The 15,739-nt window shown below is 46.1% G+C and overlaps 2 protein-coding genes and 1 long non-coding RNA gene across 4 annotated transcripts in view; 1 reads left to right on the top strand and 2 right to left on the bottom strand.

Moving 5' to 3' along the window:
• Positions 1 to 3,018: 3,018 nt before the first annotated feature.
• Positions 3,019 to 4,624, top strand: LOC125906883 (uncharacterized). Its single transcript, XM_049607756.1, has 4 exons — positions 3,019 to 3,879; positions 3,999 to 4,070; positions 4,131 to 4,226; positions 4,300 to 4,624. Exons 1-4 carry the CDS (start codon positions 3,019 to 3,021, stop codon positions 4,366 to 4,368), a joined length of 1,098 nt encoding a protein of 365 aa, XP_049463713.1. The 3' UTR covers positions 4,369 to 4,624.
• On the bottom strand, positions 3,827 to 4,156 carry LOC125906884 (uncharacterized). The gene is made up of 3 exons (XR_007452232.1): positions 4,103 to 4,156; positions 3,989 to 4,019; positions 3,827 to 3,915 (listed from the first exon to the last, which is right to left on the bottom strand). It is a non-coding gene; the product is annotated as an uncharacterized LOC125906884 (long non-coding RNA).
• Positions 4,541 to 15,739, bottom strand: part of LOC120947945 (beta-1,3-galactosyltransferase 9) — a 34,693-nt gene continuing 23,494 nt past the window's right edge. For both annotated transcript variants that reach the window (XM_049607755.1, XM_040363798.2), the window contains one exon: positions 4,541 to 8,515. In XM_049607755.1, the coding sequence (XP_049463712.1) occupies positions 7,055 to 8,467 (1,413 nt within the window). In that variant the 5' untranslated portion in view covers positions 8,468 to 8,515 and the 3' untranslated portion in view covers positions 4,541 to 7,054. The remainder of the gene's footprint in view (positions 8,516 to 15,739) is intronic.

Raw genomic sequence — 15,739 nt, 5'->3', positions numbered from 1 at the left:
ATGCATGCAGAGCTGCAGTTCCTTAACATCTTCAACTATTGCTTTGTTTCACCCACTTATCTTCATTTGGATAGCCTGACCAATCGTTACGAATTCCAGTGCAGAAATGTCTACTGGATGGTAACGCTGTTAGCCGTGCTCGTTACGTGTAGTTTCAGTTGTGCCACTTTTCTCATGTTGGAAATTTTGCGAAACCATCTAGCAAGTGTAATGACAACTACCACCATCCTGCTCTACATGATGCGGTATCTAGTGATGGTGCCACACATAATGTGGATATTACTGTACAGGGGCAGGTTGAAGCATGATTGCGCTTTTGCGTTGAGCATTGTACAGGAAAAGGATAAACGACTGTTTCAAATGCCGAAACTCGCCGATCAAAGGCGAAAGCGAAAGACATTGCAACTATACTGGGTTCAGATCGGCTGCATTGTCGTCTCACTGTTGCTTGGTTCGGTTGTTCAATCTTACACCTTGTGGAGTATCGCATCAGCTAGCAGAGAACACTTATTCGGTTACTACTTGTTTAACTTATTAGCGCTTGTGGTTATGATCTTCATCTCTCTAATGCATCTCATGTATGCTCAATGCTGGGCCTTACTCATCAGCTTTTACTTAGAGGAGTTGGTGTGGATTACTAAAAGCGAGCATTTAGAGTTAGGATCACTTCGAACAGTGATCGCACTCTGGGATGACTTGACATACTTCAAACAACGGGTTGCATCTACGTTCGGGATCATGAATGTACTTCATCTGTTAGATATATTGATAACGTGTGCCACTGAAAGTTACGCTATAATCTATTTCTATGAATTTGGATTTAACCTGCTGGGTGCCCTGTTGAGTGTAGTCATACTCGTCCTGTGTACTGGTGACTGTTTCTTGTTCGCATACGCGCACGATCTCGTTGAGGTGAAGGTAAGTGATGGCAACTGTTTACTTAATTACTAAACGATTACATTTTTGATTCAATCTACTATGATGGCAAATTGACACATCGATTTCTGTTAATGTACCAATTATTTATTAGTACATTATAGTAAATTGCGTTGTGCTTAGTGATATTTCACAAGCAATTAGTACTGATCTAGCATGCATAAGTTCATTACTTTTTCGTTTTGGTCGATATCAACTGAATGAGTTTATGTTCCTTGTTTGAGTGATTAAACATGCCCTCTTCCGTTGGCGCACTAGTAGCACCCGCAGCACACACGATGCACGAGCTGCAGTTTCTTAACATCTTCAACTACTGTTTCGTGTCGCCCACTTATCTTCACTTCGATAGCCTGTGCAATCGTTACGAATTCCAGCACAAAAATGTCTTCCGGAATGTAACGCTACTAATCGTGTTGGTGACGTGCAGTGTCGTTAGTGCCATTGCGGTTATCGCAGAATTTATGCAAACTTCACTGTTAAGTGTCATAGGAGCAAGCTCTATTATTCTCTATACTACGAGGTTTTTAGTGATGATACCCCTAACACTGTGGGTATGGTTGTGCAGGCATCAACTTATAAGCGATAACAACGTTGCTTTGAACGTTATCCAGCACAAACACGCCAAGTTCTATCCAATGCCAGCCAGGCGAAGAACGTTGCAAATATATTGGATTCAAGTTGGCAGCATCGTCATCTTACTTACTGCTGCTTTAGCGGGACAGTGTATCACCTGGTGGGAAATTGTAGTAACACGAAAGGAATACTTCCTTCTCAACGTATGTGCACTGGTTGCACTAGAAATCCTTACCCTAATGCATCGCATGTACATTCAATGTTGGGCCCTGGTTATCGCCCATCATTTAGATGAGCTGGTGGGGTTTGTAAAAAACAATCGTGTAGAATTGCATCTGCTTCGAGCGGCGATCGTTTTTTGGGAAGAGTTGGAATTCTTTAAGCAGCGTGCTACATCCACATTTCGGGTGATGAATGTTCTTCATGTGTTAGATATTTTGATTACATGTGTCGTTGAAACGTACACTATATTTTATGTTTTCGAAATGGGGCTAAGCTTGGTGGATGCACTACTGAACGTAATTACCCTAACTGTGTACGCTGCCACCTTTTTCATGTTCGCGTACGCGCACGATCTCGTGAAGGTGAAGGTAAGTACACACCCACCAACAAACACAATTGTCCACTAAATCAATTTATATTTGTTGATGCAATGCTTCAGGATTGCCAGTTTATCTATCGATGAATATTACTGATTTAGAGAAGAAAACGAAGAATCATTTCACTACCATTAACAATTCAAACACACTAAACAATCATCAATTTCTGTTTCTGCCAGAGGCTTTGTGTCACATTTCGAGAAGTACAGGTAGTCCCCGAGATACACGGTACCTCTTATACGCGGTTTCGGAGATACGCAGTTTACTCAATTTGACAGTTCTTTGAGCAAATTGTACTGATTTGACTCATCAATTGGCAAATGCAACATAAATTCCCTTTTGATCCAATATTACCCTCCACCCGTTTCGATGATTTTTCATTCGATGCGCATTATCGTCGTGTTGCTACTAGAAGTCTGGACTTTGTTGATGAAATACAGTCTTTGTAAGAAGCTACATGTACGCCCCTGACAGTACATGGCAGGCAAATATCGTGGCTTTTGCATGTCGCTCAAGCCACCTGTGCCATCAAGGCATACATGAGTTACTATCTAATACACGCTGGGTATAGTTATAAGGATAGTTTCATGAACTGACTCACCCTTGTCATAAACGGAGGATCATTTATATCCTTTACATTCAAGTATTATGCTGCCGAAGCGAAGGTAAGCTAATGCTTACGAACACCTGTACGTTTACGTCGGTTTGGGTAGCGTGTGAGTATACGCCACAAAGTATGCATAGCGCATCACAAAATATTCATTCGATAGCTAAAAGCTATGTAAGATCAACATTGTTAAATATGCATTGACAGTACGTTGATAGTACTCGCACAACAGCAACGTGATTGCTTTTACCCGCAGTAGCAAGCTGAACCTTGTACCGCGCAAAACGTTGTCCGACCATTCCCATGAATCACTTAAAAGTACTCAACCTATTCAACCACCTCTTCATTTCCCTTGTTTACGTAGACCAAACGCCCAAAGGGCCAACCGTCCGGCGCAAAAATGCGCTCAGAAACATCATTATTCTGCTTGCTACGGTTTCGATTGTTTCCTTCTTTGGCTTGAAGCGCACGTTGACCGACTTTCGCCAAATGATTAGCTCGGTGACAGATATCGTGCATCTGTTGAAGTATTTCATCAACGCTGACATTATGTACACGATCCTGAGTGGGATGTATCAGCACAGCTTAAAGGTGATCGTGATCGTCAACGAAGCGATTGCAATCGACTACACGATGCAACGGGTTTGCACATTGATGAAGAATCGTTTTGCGATACGACACACGCTGCTGAAAATGCTCACCGGTGCCATTATGCTCTTGCGAGGATCATTTTTCCTGATGTACTTGTATCTGCAGTTCCGGTATAATATTTCCTACGAGCTTTACCTAGTGCTGCACGCTAACCTGCTGGTCGAGCTGTCCATGGACCTGCAGAAGCTGTTTCTACTCTATTTCGCACTGTACATGATACAGCGTTATCGAATTTTAGCAAACTTACTTGACCGAAGCGATCCAACTACGATGGCTGTTGTGTTTAAAGTTTTCGAAGATCTTATCACCTTTAAAAAGCATCTATCGAAAACGTTTGGACTGCATCTGCTCGCACTCATACTGCAGACGTTCGTGGCGTGCTCGATTCATGCGTATCTCATCGTCGTAGAGCAGAGACACATTTTCCAACAAATAGCGAATGTGGCTCAGCTCGTGATAAACCTTACCTTGTTCTTCATTTTAACCTATTACTATGATTGCGTTGAGATCAAGGTGGGTGTTGTAGTTCGGGAAACAGATGAAGTTTTACTGTAACAAAAGATAAAAATTAAGTAATATAATTTAAAAGCTTAAAGTTACATAGAGATGTGTTTCATTGTACCTCATTGCAGGAAGCAGAGCTTAAGGATGCACTGAAATCGATGCAATACACAAATCTTAAACGACAATCTCGAGATCAGAAGGTAAATCGTTGTATGAAATGGCCAGTACATACCTGTTTAAAGCTTTTTTTCTGCGCACAGGACTTCTACGACCTCGTCAATCTAAAGCTCATGATGGAATCCCCGAAGATAACCGCTTGTGGACTTTTCGAAATAAATTTGCAGATATTCTATAACGTATGGCCACAGTGTGCAAACAAAACAACCTCCCTTGCATTTTCGATTAACAGACGCTCTTATCTCTTTACAGGTATTTGCCGCCATCATAACGTACATCGTAATATTGTTCCAGTTTCGAGGGTTTGAAAAATCACCATAAAGAGAAACGACGGCCAGTCCCCTTCAGAGTGCACATTTTCGTTTCGAGTACTGTTTACTATACTTCGTCTGCATGATAAGAAATAAAGAGTCTGTTTTGTGATACATCACCCACTTCTAGCGTACAACCGCGAACACAAACAGGAAGAAAATACAAACATGAACCAACAGCATTACCTTTGCTCGCATTTACTTTTCTTCTGATTTGCTCTTTACTACAACCACTCGTCGGTCACACATCGCAAAATAGGAGATTACAGTTCCGGGTGTGATCTTCTTCTATCTGCTGCTGCTGCTCAGTCCCTGTTCAATATTCTATAGATCCGTCAGCCATTTATGTATTTTGCCCACCTATTCGCGCGATAAACACTTTAAAATATATCAACATCTTCACAGTTGTTGCCCGCCGGGGCCAAAAAATGTTTTCCACTCAATTTCAATATCGTTTTCGTTTTACTACACTCCTTCCGCTTCTCTTCGACCGCGCTCCTCTTTTTTGCTACACTAACAAGAAATAGAGGTTTTTGTCTAGCTACGTTAACGATTAGTTAATTTCTTATTTTGTTTTAGATAAATTTGCTCTTGTTTTGTTTATTTTAGAATGACGACATATTCCCTTGCTTCCGACTTTCTCTCTCTCTCTCTCTCTTTTAGTTCGCATTTCGAAAACGAATAATATTGCAACACGAATTAGGGGAACAGGATACTTGCTAGGATTTTTTCTACAAGACTGCTAGAAACGGTACACAGGGGCGGGCCCCATATAAACCTTCTCATTAGCTTTAATGGAAAAACGTACAGAATAAAGATTTCTCCATTCCTGACAGACTCCCTACGTTACTGCTATGTCCAGTGTCCGGATAGGGCGTATGGCGATACGGTTTACTTTAGCGCTAGAGAATCGAAATGCTACGAAACAACGTTTGGAAGATTTTTACTTCGTCCTACTGGTGCGCTGGCGAAACGCTCGGTTCTAGAGCAGTTACTCTTTTCAGAAGGGCGAGTAAACGCGCTTGGTTTTTATTTTATTATTTTGTAGAATTTAGATTGTACTCAGTTCTCGCTGGAAAGAAGGAAATGGAATAGAAAAACTGCCGGAAACCTATCCTGCTTATCTACATATATAAGTTTTTTTTTTGTCGTGTTTTAGCGCAATCGCACCTTTCCAGGCGCCTATTAACATTAAGCTACGGAAACGGTGAGCCTTGGAGCCTAGAGCATGAGTTGTATTACTTGAGAAGAAAACTGGAACAGGAGAATCAGATTGAATTATGTGTTTGATTTTCATTTTTGCTACCCGTGTAGTGCATCCTAATAATCGGTCGGTGCTTCCTGCTCTACACTTAATCGTTTACTCCTTCAAGTTCTTGGGTTTTGAAACAAAAAAACACTTCAAAAGCTTAAAAAACCGATTCCTTAAACATAAAACATCCATTTTCATTTAAATTGACATTCTGCTCCTCTTACCAAAAAAAAAACAAAAACTAAGCAAATAGTGGAATAGTTAGGCCAATACAGTAGGCTCCCGAAACGCTACGACATTCTCAATTCCGTTTGCAGGTAAGTGCGCTTTAAAATAATACAGCCTTGCACAATAAAACCTAATCCTGCCACTTATCACAAAAATCACAAAACAACAACAACAGAACGAAGCTCTCGGATTGACTTTGTTTATGTACAACACAGGACGCTTGCTTCTTGAAAATAGTTCTCCATAATTTGGTTCCACTGTTATGCTAGTGAGCTGATGGTCGCATTTTTCATGTTAACGTTGTTTTCCCTAGCAATGTATTGTGCTACTAAGAACCTTCCAATGGACGACTGTTCGAAGAGCGAGCATAATCAATTCGAATCGAACACCGTACAGTAGGTAAGGGTTGCCATGCTACAGGCCTAGCTTTACTAAACAGTCGACACTCTTTGTTGATAAGTAGTAATTGTTCCTATTTGTTTTTTGTGCACACCGTTTCTGCTTATAGTTAATCACACAGTCTGTCTTGCGTCCGGAACGCGCACGTATCCTTTCCCTAGCTATAGGTGTGCGAGTCTTACGGTTTACAAATATATATATATGGCTTTCAATTATTCTCTAAATATTATACATACATAGTGAGTTTTAACTATCTCTCGTATTAAGATCTTTGAGCGTTCGGTTGCGTTAACTAATTCAAAGACATATCTCTATGCGGGGGTTTATCTTCGATCTTCTGCCCACACTATCCATTACTTGTTTTGGTTTAGATGCTGTCTCACTACGTCCTAGCATGCACAACACGTTTGCGGTTCTTTCGGGTATTTTCATCTCGTGTTGAATGCGTACATGAGCAAATGTATGTTTTACGACAGTGAAAGAAGGGCCGTGATTATGTGCCGATAGTCGACGATCGTTTTAAAACAGAGACAAGAATTCACTAAGAAACGCTCGAGATAGCTACAAAAAACTTTATAGCTTATAAGAAAATCATATACAACAAAATTGCGACAGTAAAAAAGAGAAATTACACGATAACTCACTACATAAAAAAGTAAATAACGGAGTAAAACAAAGATTCAAATAAAAAGCGACTAACAAACCGGAGACGATTAAGAGCAGAAGTAACATCCATTTGCTCATGACACAACCCTCGTGGGTCTTATCACAAGCAGTACGCGGGACTGTTGTCCCTTCCCCGTCGCCCCTGTGCTTGCTATCGCCGAGGACGGACCGCTTCCCACAGCCTATCAATCTCATCCAGCGACAGGTTCGGGTTGGTAAAGAAGAACACCGCCCGGCTCGCGTCCACCCGGTGACCGAGCAGATCGCTCTTGGCCTCGCTGTCCAGATACAGCCCATCCATCGGCGTGATGGTGACGTTCACCTGCTGTGCCACCGTGCCGGTAATGTGCACATCGTCGATCCAGAAGAATGGCTGCCGCTGCGCCTCCCGGTACAGCTGCCAAGCCACATCGGGCGAGTAGAGGATCGAGTACCCGGGACAGTGTGGCGGATAGTACCGGTTCGGGTACTCGCGCCAGCTGACGAACCACTTCGACCGGTGCGTCCGCTTGACGCTCAGCTTCGTCACCAGCTGGCAGAGCAGCAGGTTGCGCTGCGGCACCACCCGCTGCAGCGCATTGTACAGGATCGGCGTGTTGATGAACACATCGTCGTCCGTCTTGAGCACGTACTGTGCGCCCGGGCAGTGGTACGCGAACCACTTCAGCGCCATCACGTGCTTGTACGTCATGTTGCGGTACGCATCGACGAAGTTGCCCTGCACAATGTCATCGTGCAGCCGGGACTCCCGCTCGATAGCGCGCTGAGCGGCGGCACTGCCCACTGCGCCCATCAGAAAGATCAGACGAGCCCGCGCCTCCGGCTGGCCCCACGTCGCCCGGATCGTGTTGCGCTTGGCCAGATTGTCCGGGGCCGAGTGGATCAGCACCAGCACTAGCGGTGGCGACGCACCGCCGCTCCCCGGCGAACGCGTACCCCATAAGGCATCTGTAGCACGCTTAAGGCTACGTCTTCTCCTGCTGCCCGTCGTCCCCGTCCCGCAGTAATCGTGGTTGATGGTGAACTTAAAGTTCTTCAGATCGATCAGACTAGTGTAGTCATCATTTGGCAACGTGTCTCCACCCCACGAACTAGCTAATGTTAACGATGCTGTTGACTGTGTACTACTGCTGCTGCTGCTACTACTGCTGCTGCTACTACCGCTGCTGCCAGCCGTTGGTGCTTCCAGCGATACTAGCTCCGACTCCTCCTCTCGGCCACGCACCCTGCCCCGGCCGCTCCATCGCACTCTGCTCGGTGTGACGGTGCCGCGCGTGCCGACCGGCGACTCAGCAACGGCGGCCACGGCAGCCGCCACCAGCCAGCCGGGCGATGTTTGATTGGTCAGATATGTGCCACTGGTGCCACCGTGGCTGTTGAGCTCTCTGGCTGCGTAACCGATGACGCCTGGTGGCAGTGCATCGATGGCGTTGTAGCTGCTCTCGTCATCGCTATCGTACGGGAGCTTTTGCTCGAGCTCGCGCGGTGAGATCTGCCATATCGTCAGCATGAGCATCAGACAAGCCAGCGCGCCCAGCACTGGTCCTGGCCGGCGCTCCAACATGATCGTGTTATCAGCGACGCCTTGCGGGTGGACGCATTTTTTGATTTCCTAAAAAAAAGGAGAGAATACGAAAGGATTTAGAAACTTATCGAGGTGCATGTGAGCGATATATACTTGAATTACTATCATTTTTGAACAAGCATGGCGTTATTTCTAATTAACGATAGTGTAGTTCTACTCTTTTGTGAAGGGATGGCCCTATTAATTCATCGCACCATCGCACAAGGCTATACAACACAGATAAGCCTACCGCAGGGCTCATCAAGTACCAATTAGTGTTTACTTTTTAATGAGAAACCCTACAAAAATAGAACTCATCGACGCTTGTGTGGCAAGCAATCCATCTTCCTGGGGCTGCACCATCATCATGTGCAATGCCCGACACCCCCCCCCCCCCCCCCCCCCGCGTGTGTTGGTGACACAGTTTGAAGAAAAATCAATCATATGCAGCACTATCGATTGCCCTGAAATGGATCAAGTGTCTCGCTCGTTTCCTCGGCAAGGGAAACACCACATCCCCATGCTCCCGAGTGCTGTGTGTCCTGCCCGGAAGTGTAAAACAAAGGCAAAACTTTCAGCCCTCGTGGACAGGCACGTCGAGACAACTACACTGCCACTGACAGGACAAGGATTTTCCTGCAGCTTTGTGTGTGCGTGTGCTACCCTCACGTAACCGTGCCGTGCTGCAGCTCTATTCAAACACACCGAAGGGCGACGGAAACAATAGCGCGCACCAAACCCGTGGTGGTGCAAGATACGACTGCCATTTACTTGGTTGCGCGAGCGTCAGTTCTTCCCCCAAACCGTTCCCGTGTTTTTTTACTTTCTGGAACTCGTCCCTTCTTGCATTTTGTCCCCCCCCCCCCCCCCCCCCCCCCCGGTAGAATAATGTTCCAATATTCACTTTCATCAAGGGGGCACGCTAAAGCCAGGCGTACATGCGTGTGTGTGTGTGACGAGGGAAGAAGTATCCAGGCCACAGAACGAGCCCCTCCGCAATTACTTAATTGAACCCGCAGCAATTATGCTCTGTGCATAAGAGAGAGAGAGAGCCGCGGCCGAGGGGTTGTGCTTGAAAAGAAGTGCCTGGGCAGGATACACCAGTCCCGGATGCATGCGGCTCAGCCCGTGGGCCCATTGAGACAAGCGCGCGTATATGGTAATGAACGGCCCAGCAGCGCGGGCGAAGTTTTTTGAACTCCGGGAAGTATGCCGAGTGCGCGGCATTCGACTCCTTCACCACCACGCGGACGAAAAGCGCACTACAGTGCACTACAGTGCTTCACACACACACAAAGGAACAGTTTGCTGCTCCCTTTGCATAATGCAGCATGAGTTTCCCTTTACAGCAGAACCAACCAACCTATCAAAAGGGAGTTTTGTTCTATTTAGCGCTGACATTAAACTGAACAGCGAAAAGAGCGGTGCAACACGAGCGGCCCCGCCGGGGCAATTATTGTGTTTTAATAGAGAATAATTACTTCTACCTAACTAACCGAACCAAAACATGGCATGCAATTTTCCACCTCCAAGCACTGTGTTTAGTGTTTAATAACACCCAAACTCCCCGCCCCGATCCGTAACTCAATTGTAAGCGCACCTATAATTTAACCGTTCCTTGTGGCGCCCTCTGTACGGAAAGCGTCTTAAAAACGGCGTTGCTCCGATTTTTGCTTGCGACAGACACAGACTTGCCCTCGCGCAACTAAAGTTGCGTGCATACGTGCCCCAAAGAACGTTCATCACACACACGCATAATGCACCGATGCATAAAGGATTTCCCCCTCGCTTTTCTCCCCGTCCAGACGGTCACACACCAACACAAACCGGTCAATTATGAGCCCACAATTATAGGGCTTTCGTATTTTTGCAAAGGACTCGGAGCAGTCCGTTTTTGTTTGCGGTAAATTCGCGTCTCCCTCTCTCGACTGCAATGTACCTATCCTACCCCCTACTCCCCACCTCCAAGGACAGTATAGGAAACTCCCATACGACGACCACAAGCATGGGGGGAATTTTCACTCGACATGTCTCGCCGCCGTCTGCAATGGCCATGATGGCGATGATGTCGCAACGACGCGAATGACGATGACGGTGGTGTACATACTGAGGGGGGGGGCTGGTGTTTCCGGCGCCAAAGCCCGTCCCATTCAATTGATTCTTCTTCGGGCGGGGAGGGCAGGTTCTTTTTTTATCGCTCGGCACGGTACGGATACACCGCACGATAACTATAATTTGTGGACCCGGGGCTGCTGTTCGTTAGCTCTTAGCCAGGGGCGAGGGTGACGCGCAAGGACGATAGCGGCCATCGGAACAGAAGACAATAACAATACGGCGGCAGTAAGTGACCTGTCTTATGGGAGGGAAATATGATGCCACTGTCATTAGGGTACCATAGGGTTATGCCATGGGACGTGTACGGGTGAAGCGATAGAGCGTAAGGAGAAAGGCACTACACACACACACACACACACACACAAAAAAGCCTCCCCGAAAAGGTCATACAGTAGCGCGCCAGCGCAAGTAATGTTGGCGACTCTCTCTCCATTGCCTCCAGTTGCCATTATTTCTCCATACGTTAAGGCATTGAGATGTTTCATCCAGCACTTGCCAAGTGATAAGCCTTTTGGGTTCAAGAATCAATTAAAGCGTAGAGTACAGGCAGGCGATAACAACATACGAACAGGAAGTTCATTCAAACAATATAAGTATATTGCTTGCTGCAGTTGGCAAGTGCGTCCCAGTTGCGTCCCGGTCGGTCTAATCACCAACGCTGGTCGGCTCTCGCAAACGATGGCGGTGGCACTTCCGGTGCTGTTTCTTGTTCTTTCTGCCTCTTCTGCACCAACAACGTCGCCTTTGGTTTGGTCTGTTTGTGAAAGCAAAAATGTAGGAACCAAAAAAAGGAAGAATTGCTCACGAAACGTCCCGACCCCTCGCACAGTGCCCGAATTGAGAGCGGAGGAGGGAACACAGGAAACTGGGGGGAGGAGGGGGAGGAGAAAAAAGGCCAACAAGGCTAACGGCTAGCAAGGAAAAACAATAACCTGCACACACACACAGTGTGATACAAAGCAATGTGGGAAAAGGGTTAGAGAAGTCACAACCAGTGCTGCAAAATGTCACTGTCAATGTCATAAAAAATCTGACTGAAACAAAATCCATATCAGCGTCACGTAGTCAATTGTTATAATCAGAGATGATACTCAAAACGGTTGGTGTGACCAATACATGATTCATGACATTTTTGCGACCATCGCTTGGTCAGTCACGTAACGACATTTTTTTTTGTTGCTGTGCTCAGTTTTACAAAATGTCACTGACATAGTCATGACAAATTCCGGCTGAAACAAAATCATGTCAGCGTCACGAGCTCTACTGTCATGATCGAAGGTGAGGCTCAAAAAATGTGTGCGACTATCACATGCTTGGTGACATTTTTGCAACCAACTCTTCGTCAGTCACTTAGTCGCGACATTTTCAGTCGGTGATCATCGCGATGGTCATGGAACATGTACGGTGCTGGCGAATTTGACCCGACAGATAATCAAGACAGATAGAGGGAGAAAGCATGCTCAATTTTGTTGCTAAAGCCCACGCGCCAAGGTTATTCCAAGAATGTCGTGATTATCGCCGACAAAAATGTCTTGACCAAGTGAGTGACCAAGAGTTGGATGCTAATCAAAATGTCATCAAGCATGTGATTGATTCTCCAACTGTTTGAGTATCGTCACTGATCAGCTCAGTTGTGTACGTGAGCTGATTTGAGCTTCGTTTCAGTCATGAGTGTTGGTGACTGAGAGTGACAGTGGCATTTGGCAGCACTGTTCACAGTCAGAAAAAAAGTCATGATTATGCTTGCGCCGGCATTAAGCTCAGCTGGTCAGTCAGAGTATCGCGTTGGACACAAGAATTCACATGTCGTGTTCAGCATGTCATGACGCACTTTTATTGAGTATCAGCAATGAGCATCAAGCTACCACCGATATGGTCATTGTTTTCGTTGGTGAAAATCTCGTGATACTCATGACATTTTGCAGCACTGGTCACAACATTTTCTCCGCACGCCAAACACACGCAGGAGCATTTTCCCTCTGCTCGCAAACAAAGTGAAACTGGGGGGGGGGGTTTGGCAAGGATGCATTTTTCATGCTCACCATGAATACATGTGTATATGCACTAATGTTTACTAGGGAACGTTATTAGTTTATTAGTTGATATCACCATATTGAAGGAGCATTTTTTCTCTTGAATTCAATGTCTGCAGCCTTGTGTAAATAAATCAAACGATCAAACCCATTAACCCCATCGTTTTATGCTGCCTTACATTTGCGCTTACCACCCACCGAGTGTGGCACCATTGACTCATCATATTTCAACTCCGTCCGTTTTCCCGCCCTTCGCGATCCTTTTTGCGAACGCTGATGCAAACAAACCCCCCCCCCCTGCAACGACCAACGACGGTTACCTATTTCCTTCAGGCAAGCCTGTGTGCAATATTGAAAAACAGGGGGAAAAACTGTGTTTGTAATTTCTTTAACGTACAGTCCCTTCGTACGCACGGTACGATGGAACCAGTATGTGGGCCCCCCCTTTTCTCTCATTTGCATCCAACCACCCCCCCGGTACGGGTGGCTTCCTGTGGGGCGTCCACAACGTTACATCCTTTGCCACGAGCACAGCACAGAGAATGCACGCTAATGGACCGCAAACAATGTGCCGAAGCACAGAAAAGAATGCAACAACCTTGTCCCTTTTCGCTTCAGGAGGGTCTTGAGCGTCGTCGTCCCTTTTCTTTGCCCTCCTACTGTGAGGGTCTTTGAAATAAAATGCAAAAGAAAAAAAAAACCTCACTGTAATGACACATTTTGCAGAAGCAGAAGGATGCATGAACGTTGAAAATAGCAAAGCACATGTTTTACTCATTTTTAAAAAAAAAAAAGGTTTGTCTGTAGTATATACTAAGGCAAGATGTCTGCTTTCCCTTCATAATCCCCCGCCACCCGATTGGCGCAAAACACAAACAAAGCACGGTAAGCACTCGGTGCTCCTGGGGCATAGGAGGGTAATTGTGGTCGTAACCTCTAAAGTGTCCCGTTTGCCGTAGTCCGGAGAAAGTACAGCTTACAATGTACGCGGCGCACTGATTGTAGGGGTAACAATATCATCGTCTGATTAGCCTCTAGTAGGCAAAGCACGTGGTGGATCTCTCTCTCTCTCACTCTCTCTGTATAGCGCACAGCACGCGTTGAGCGAGAGCATTGGTGAATCTAGTAGGCGCAAAGATCCTACGCAACCGCATTGAACTTCGCCAGATCTATTTTTAACCACACACAAACCGGACGGGAATCGAACCACGCCCGTACTTCACAAACCGACAAAAACAAAAGCCCCTGTGCCGCCAAATGGCACGTAAAATTGCATTTCCTTTCCCATCATTGACAGGGCCTCCGCGGCTCAACAGCAAACAACAAAAGCTGTTCGCTCGTTCAAATGGACGGCGGGTTTTACTGCAGTCAATTAGAGTGGCAATCGATTACTTTCAAGCTGTTTTTATCGTTTGTGTGGCCAGAGATTTTTTTTTCACTCGTCCTGCTCTGCTCTACCAATTCCATTAACTCGCGCAAAGTGCTCTTCCGGGGGGTGATGCTCGGAGGGCGCTCGGCTTGGATGTGATTTCGATAATTGGATTGAAATTACAGTTATCGGCCGGGCAGGCACACTGTGTCACTGTGTGTGGATGAAGCGTTGAAATATGCAAAACAGAAAAAAAACAAAAACAATAAAACGGCAATAAATAATGTGTGCCGTATTAAATTAAAATGAAGCAGTAATAAAAAGCGGAAATAATAGAACTGCGCTTGAAAGCAATACAACGACACCCCAGTGCGGTGGGGTTGTAGTAGAATCAATAAAGCGAAACAAACTGCGCTCGAACGGAAAGCCAAAGCCGATGGATAAGCCACATCCATGCGCAATCATTCGTAGAAGCGTGTGTTAAAGGCGTTTGTTTTTATACATTTATTAGTTGTGCATAAAATGCGCAGAAATAGACTGTTTTTTTGCTCCTCACGCGTGGGAACCGCGATGCTGATGCTCCCCTCTTCACAATCACTGCACCTCACGCTAATGCAGTTTTACCGGAAAACCGCGTACACACAGCGCACACTGCACTAATGCATTAATTGCCGACACATTGGCCCCCACGTCGCCGCTCGCTCGGAAATGTTGCACTTGGCAGAACAGGCAACAAACCCCGTGAAGCTACTCTTCCGAGAGTAAAAGTATGCAAATGCAATGGAAAAGACAAACACACACACTCTCACAGCACACGACCGTCAATCTCCTTGAGGTTTTCCAACCGCTCGCACGCAACGATGATGGATGGGATTGGGATGGAAAACAAACAAACTAACTTTACATAGGAAGCGAGGCAGGAAAAACCTTTGCTGCGATGATCGTGATCTTCGGGTGGCATAAAATTTGCATTGATTAGTGTGTGTGAAGGGGGCTGGGGGCACAAACACCGAGAGTTAGGTGCAACATTGTTGGTCCCACAGCAACTCATCGATAGGGGGATTGGTAGTTCTGCGTTGAGGTAGAGTTTCCCCTAATGCAAAAAAAATGAACGCGAATAGCTAAAACAAAGAACAGCTGCAGCTGCATCAAACTGCAACACTAATCCACACATACAAACATGTTCCTACTGTCCGGGATGGACTCCCACATGGGACCTCCGCCAGAGTGTGTAATTCAAATGTAAGTCCACGCCGGCTTGGGAGAGTTCTTTGTCTTCGGAGGTTGAGTGGGAACACAGCAAAACCGCACCACATGTGTCGTTGCAATTAGGGTGTCTTTGGTAGTGATGTGCTCTCTGGAGCACACCGGAATAACCTGGAGTCGTCCGGAGGCCGGTGCAATCTTGTAAACAGGATTTCATTTCGTTGTGTTTTTTTGTCTTTTGCTTTACACTTCGTACACAGGCATTTGTTTCAAAGGCCGATTCCGGCAGCCTCCAGACGATTCCAGACGACTCCGGACGACTACGGAAGACTTTGGACGACTTCATCTCCGAACGACTCCGGCAGACTCCAGACGACTCCAGACGGCTTTAGACGATTCCAGACGACTCTGGACAACTCTGGACCATTCCAGACAACCCCGGACGACTCCAACTCACGACGACTCCGAACGACTCTGGACGACTCCAAACGATTCCAGACGACTGCAGACGACTCCGGGCGACTTCGGAAGACTCCCAACGACTTCTTA

This window comes from Anopheles coluzzii, chromosome 2, assembly GCF_943734685.1.
Source record: "Anopheles coluzzii chromosome 2, AcolN3, whole genome shotgun sequence".
Lineage (NCBI taxonomy): Eukaryota > Metazoa > Arthropoda > Insecta > Diptera > Culicidae > Anopheles > Anopheles coluzzii.
Note: the sequence above shows the minus strand (reverse complement) of the source record. Positions and strands in the feature narration are given on the sequence as shown.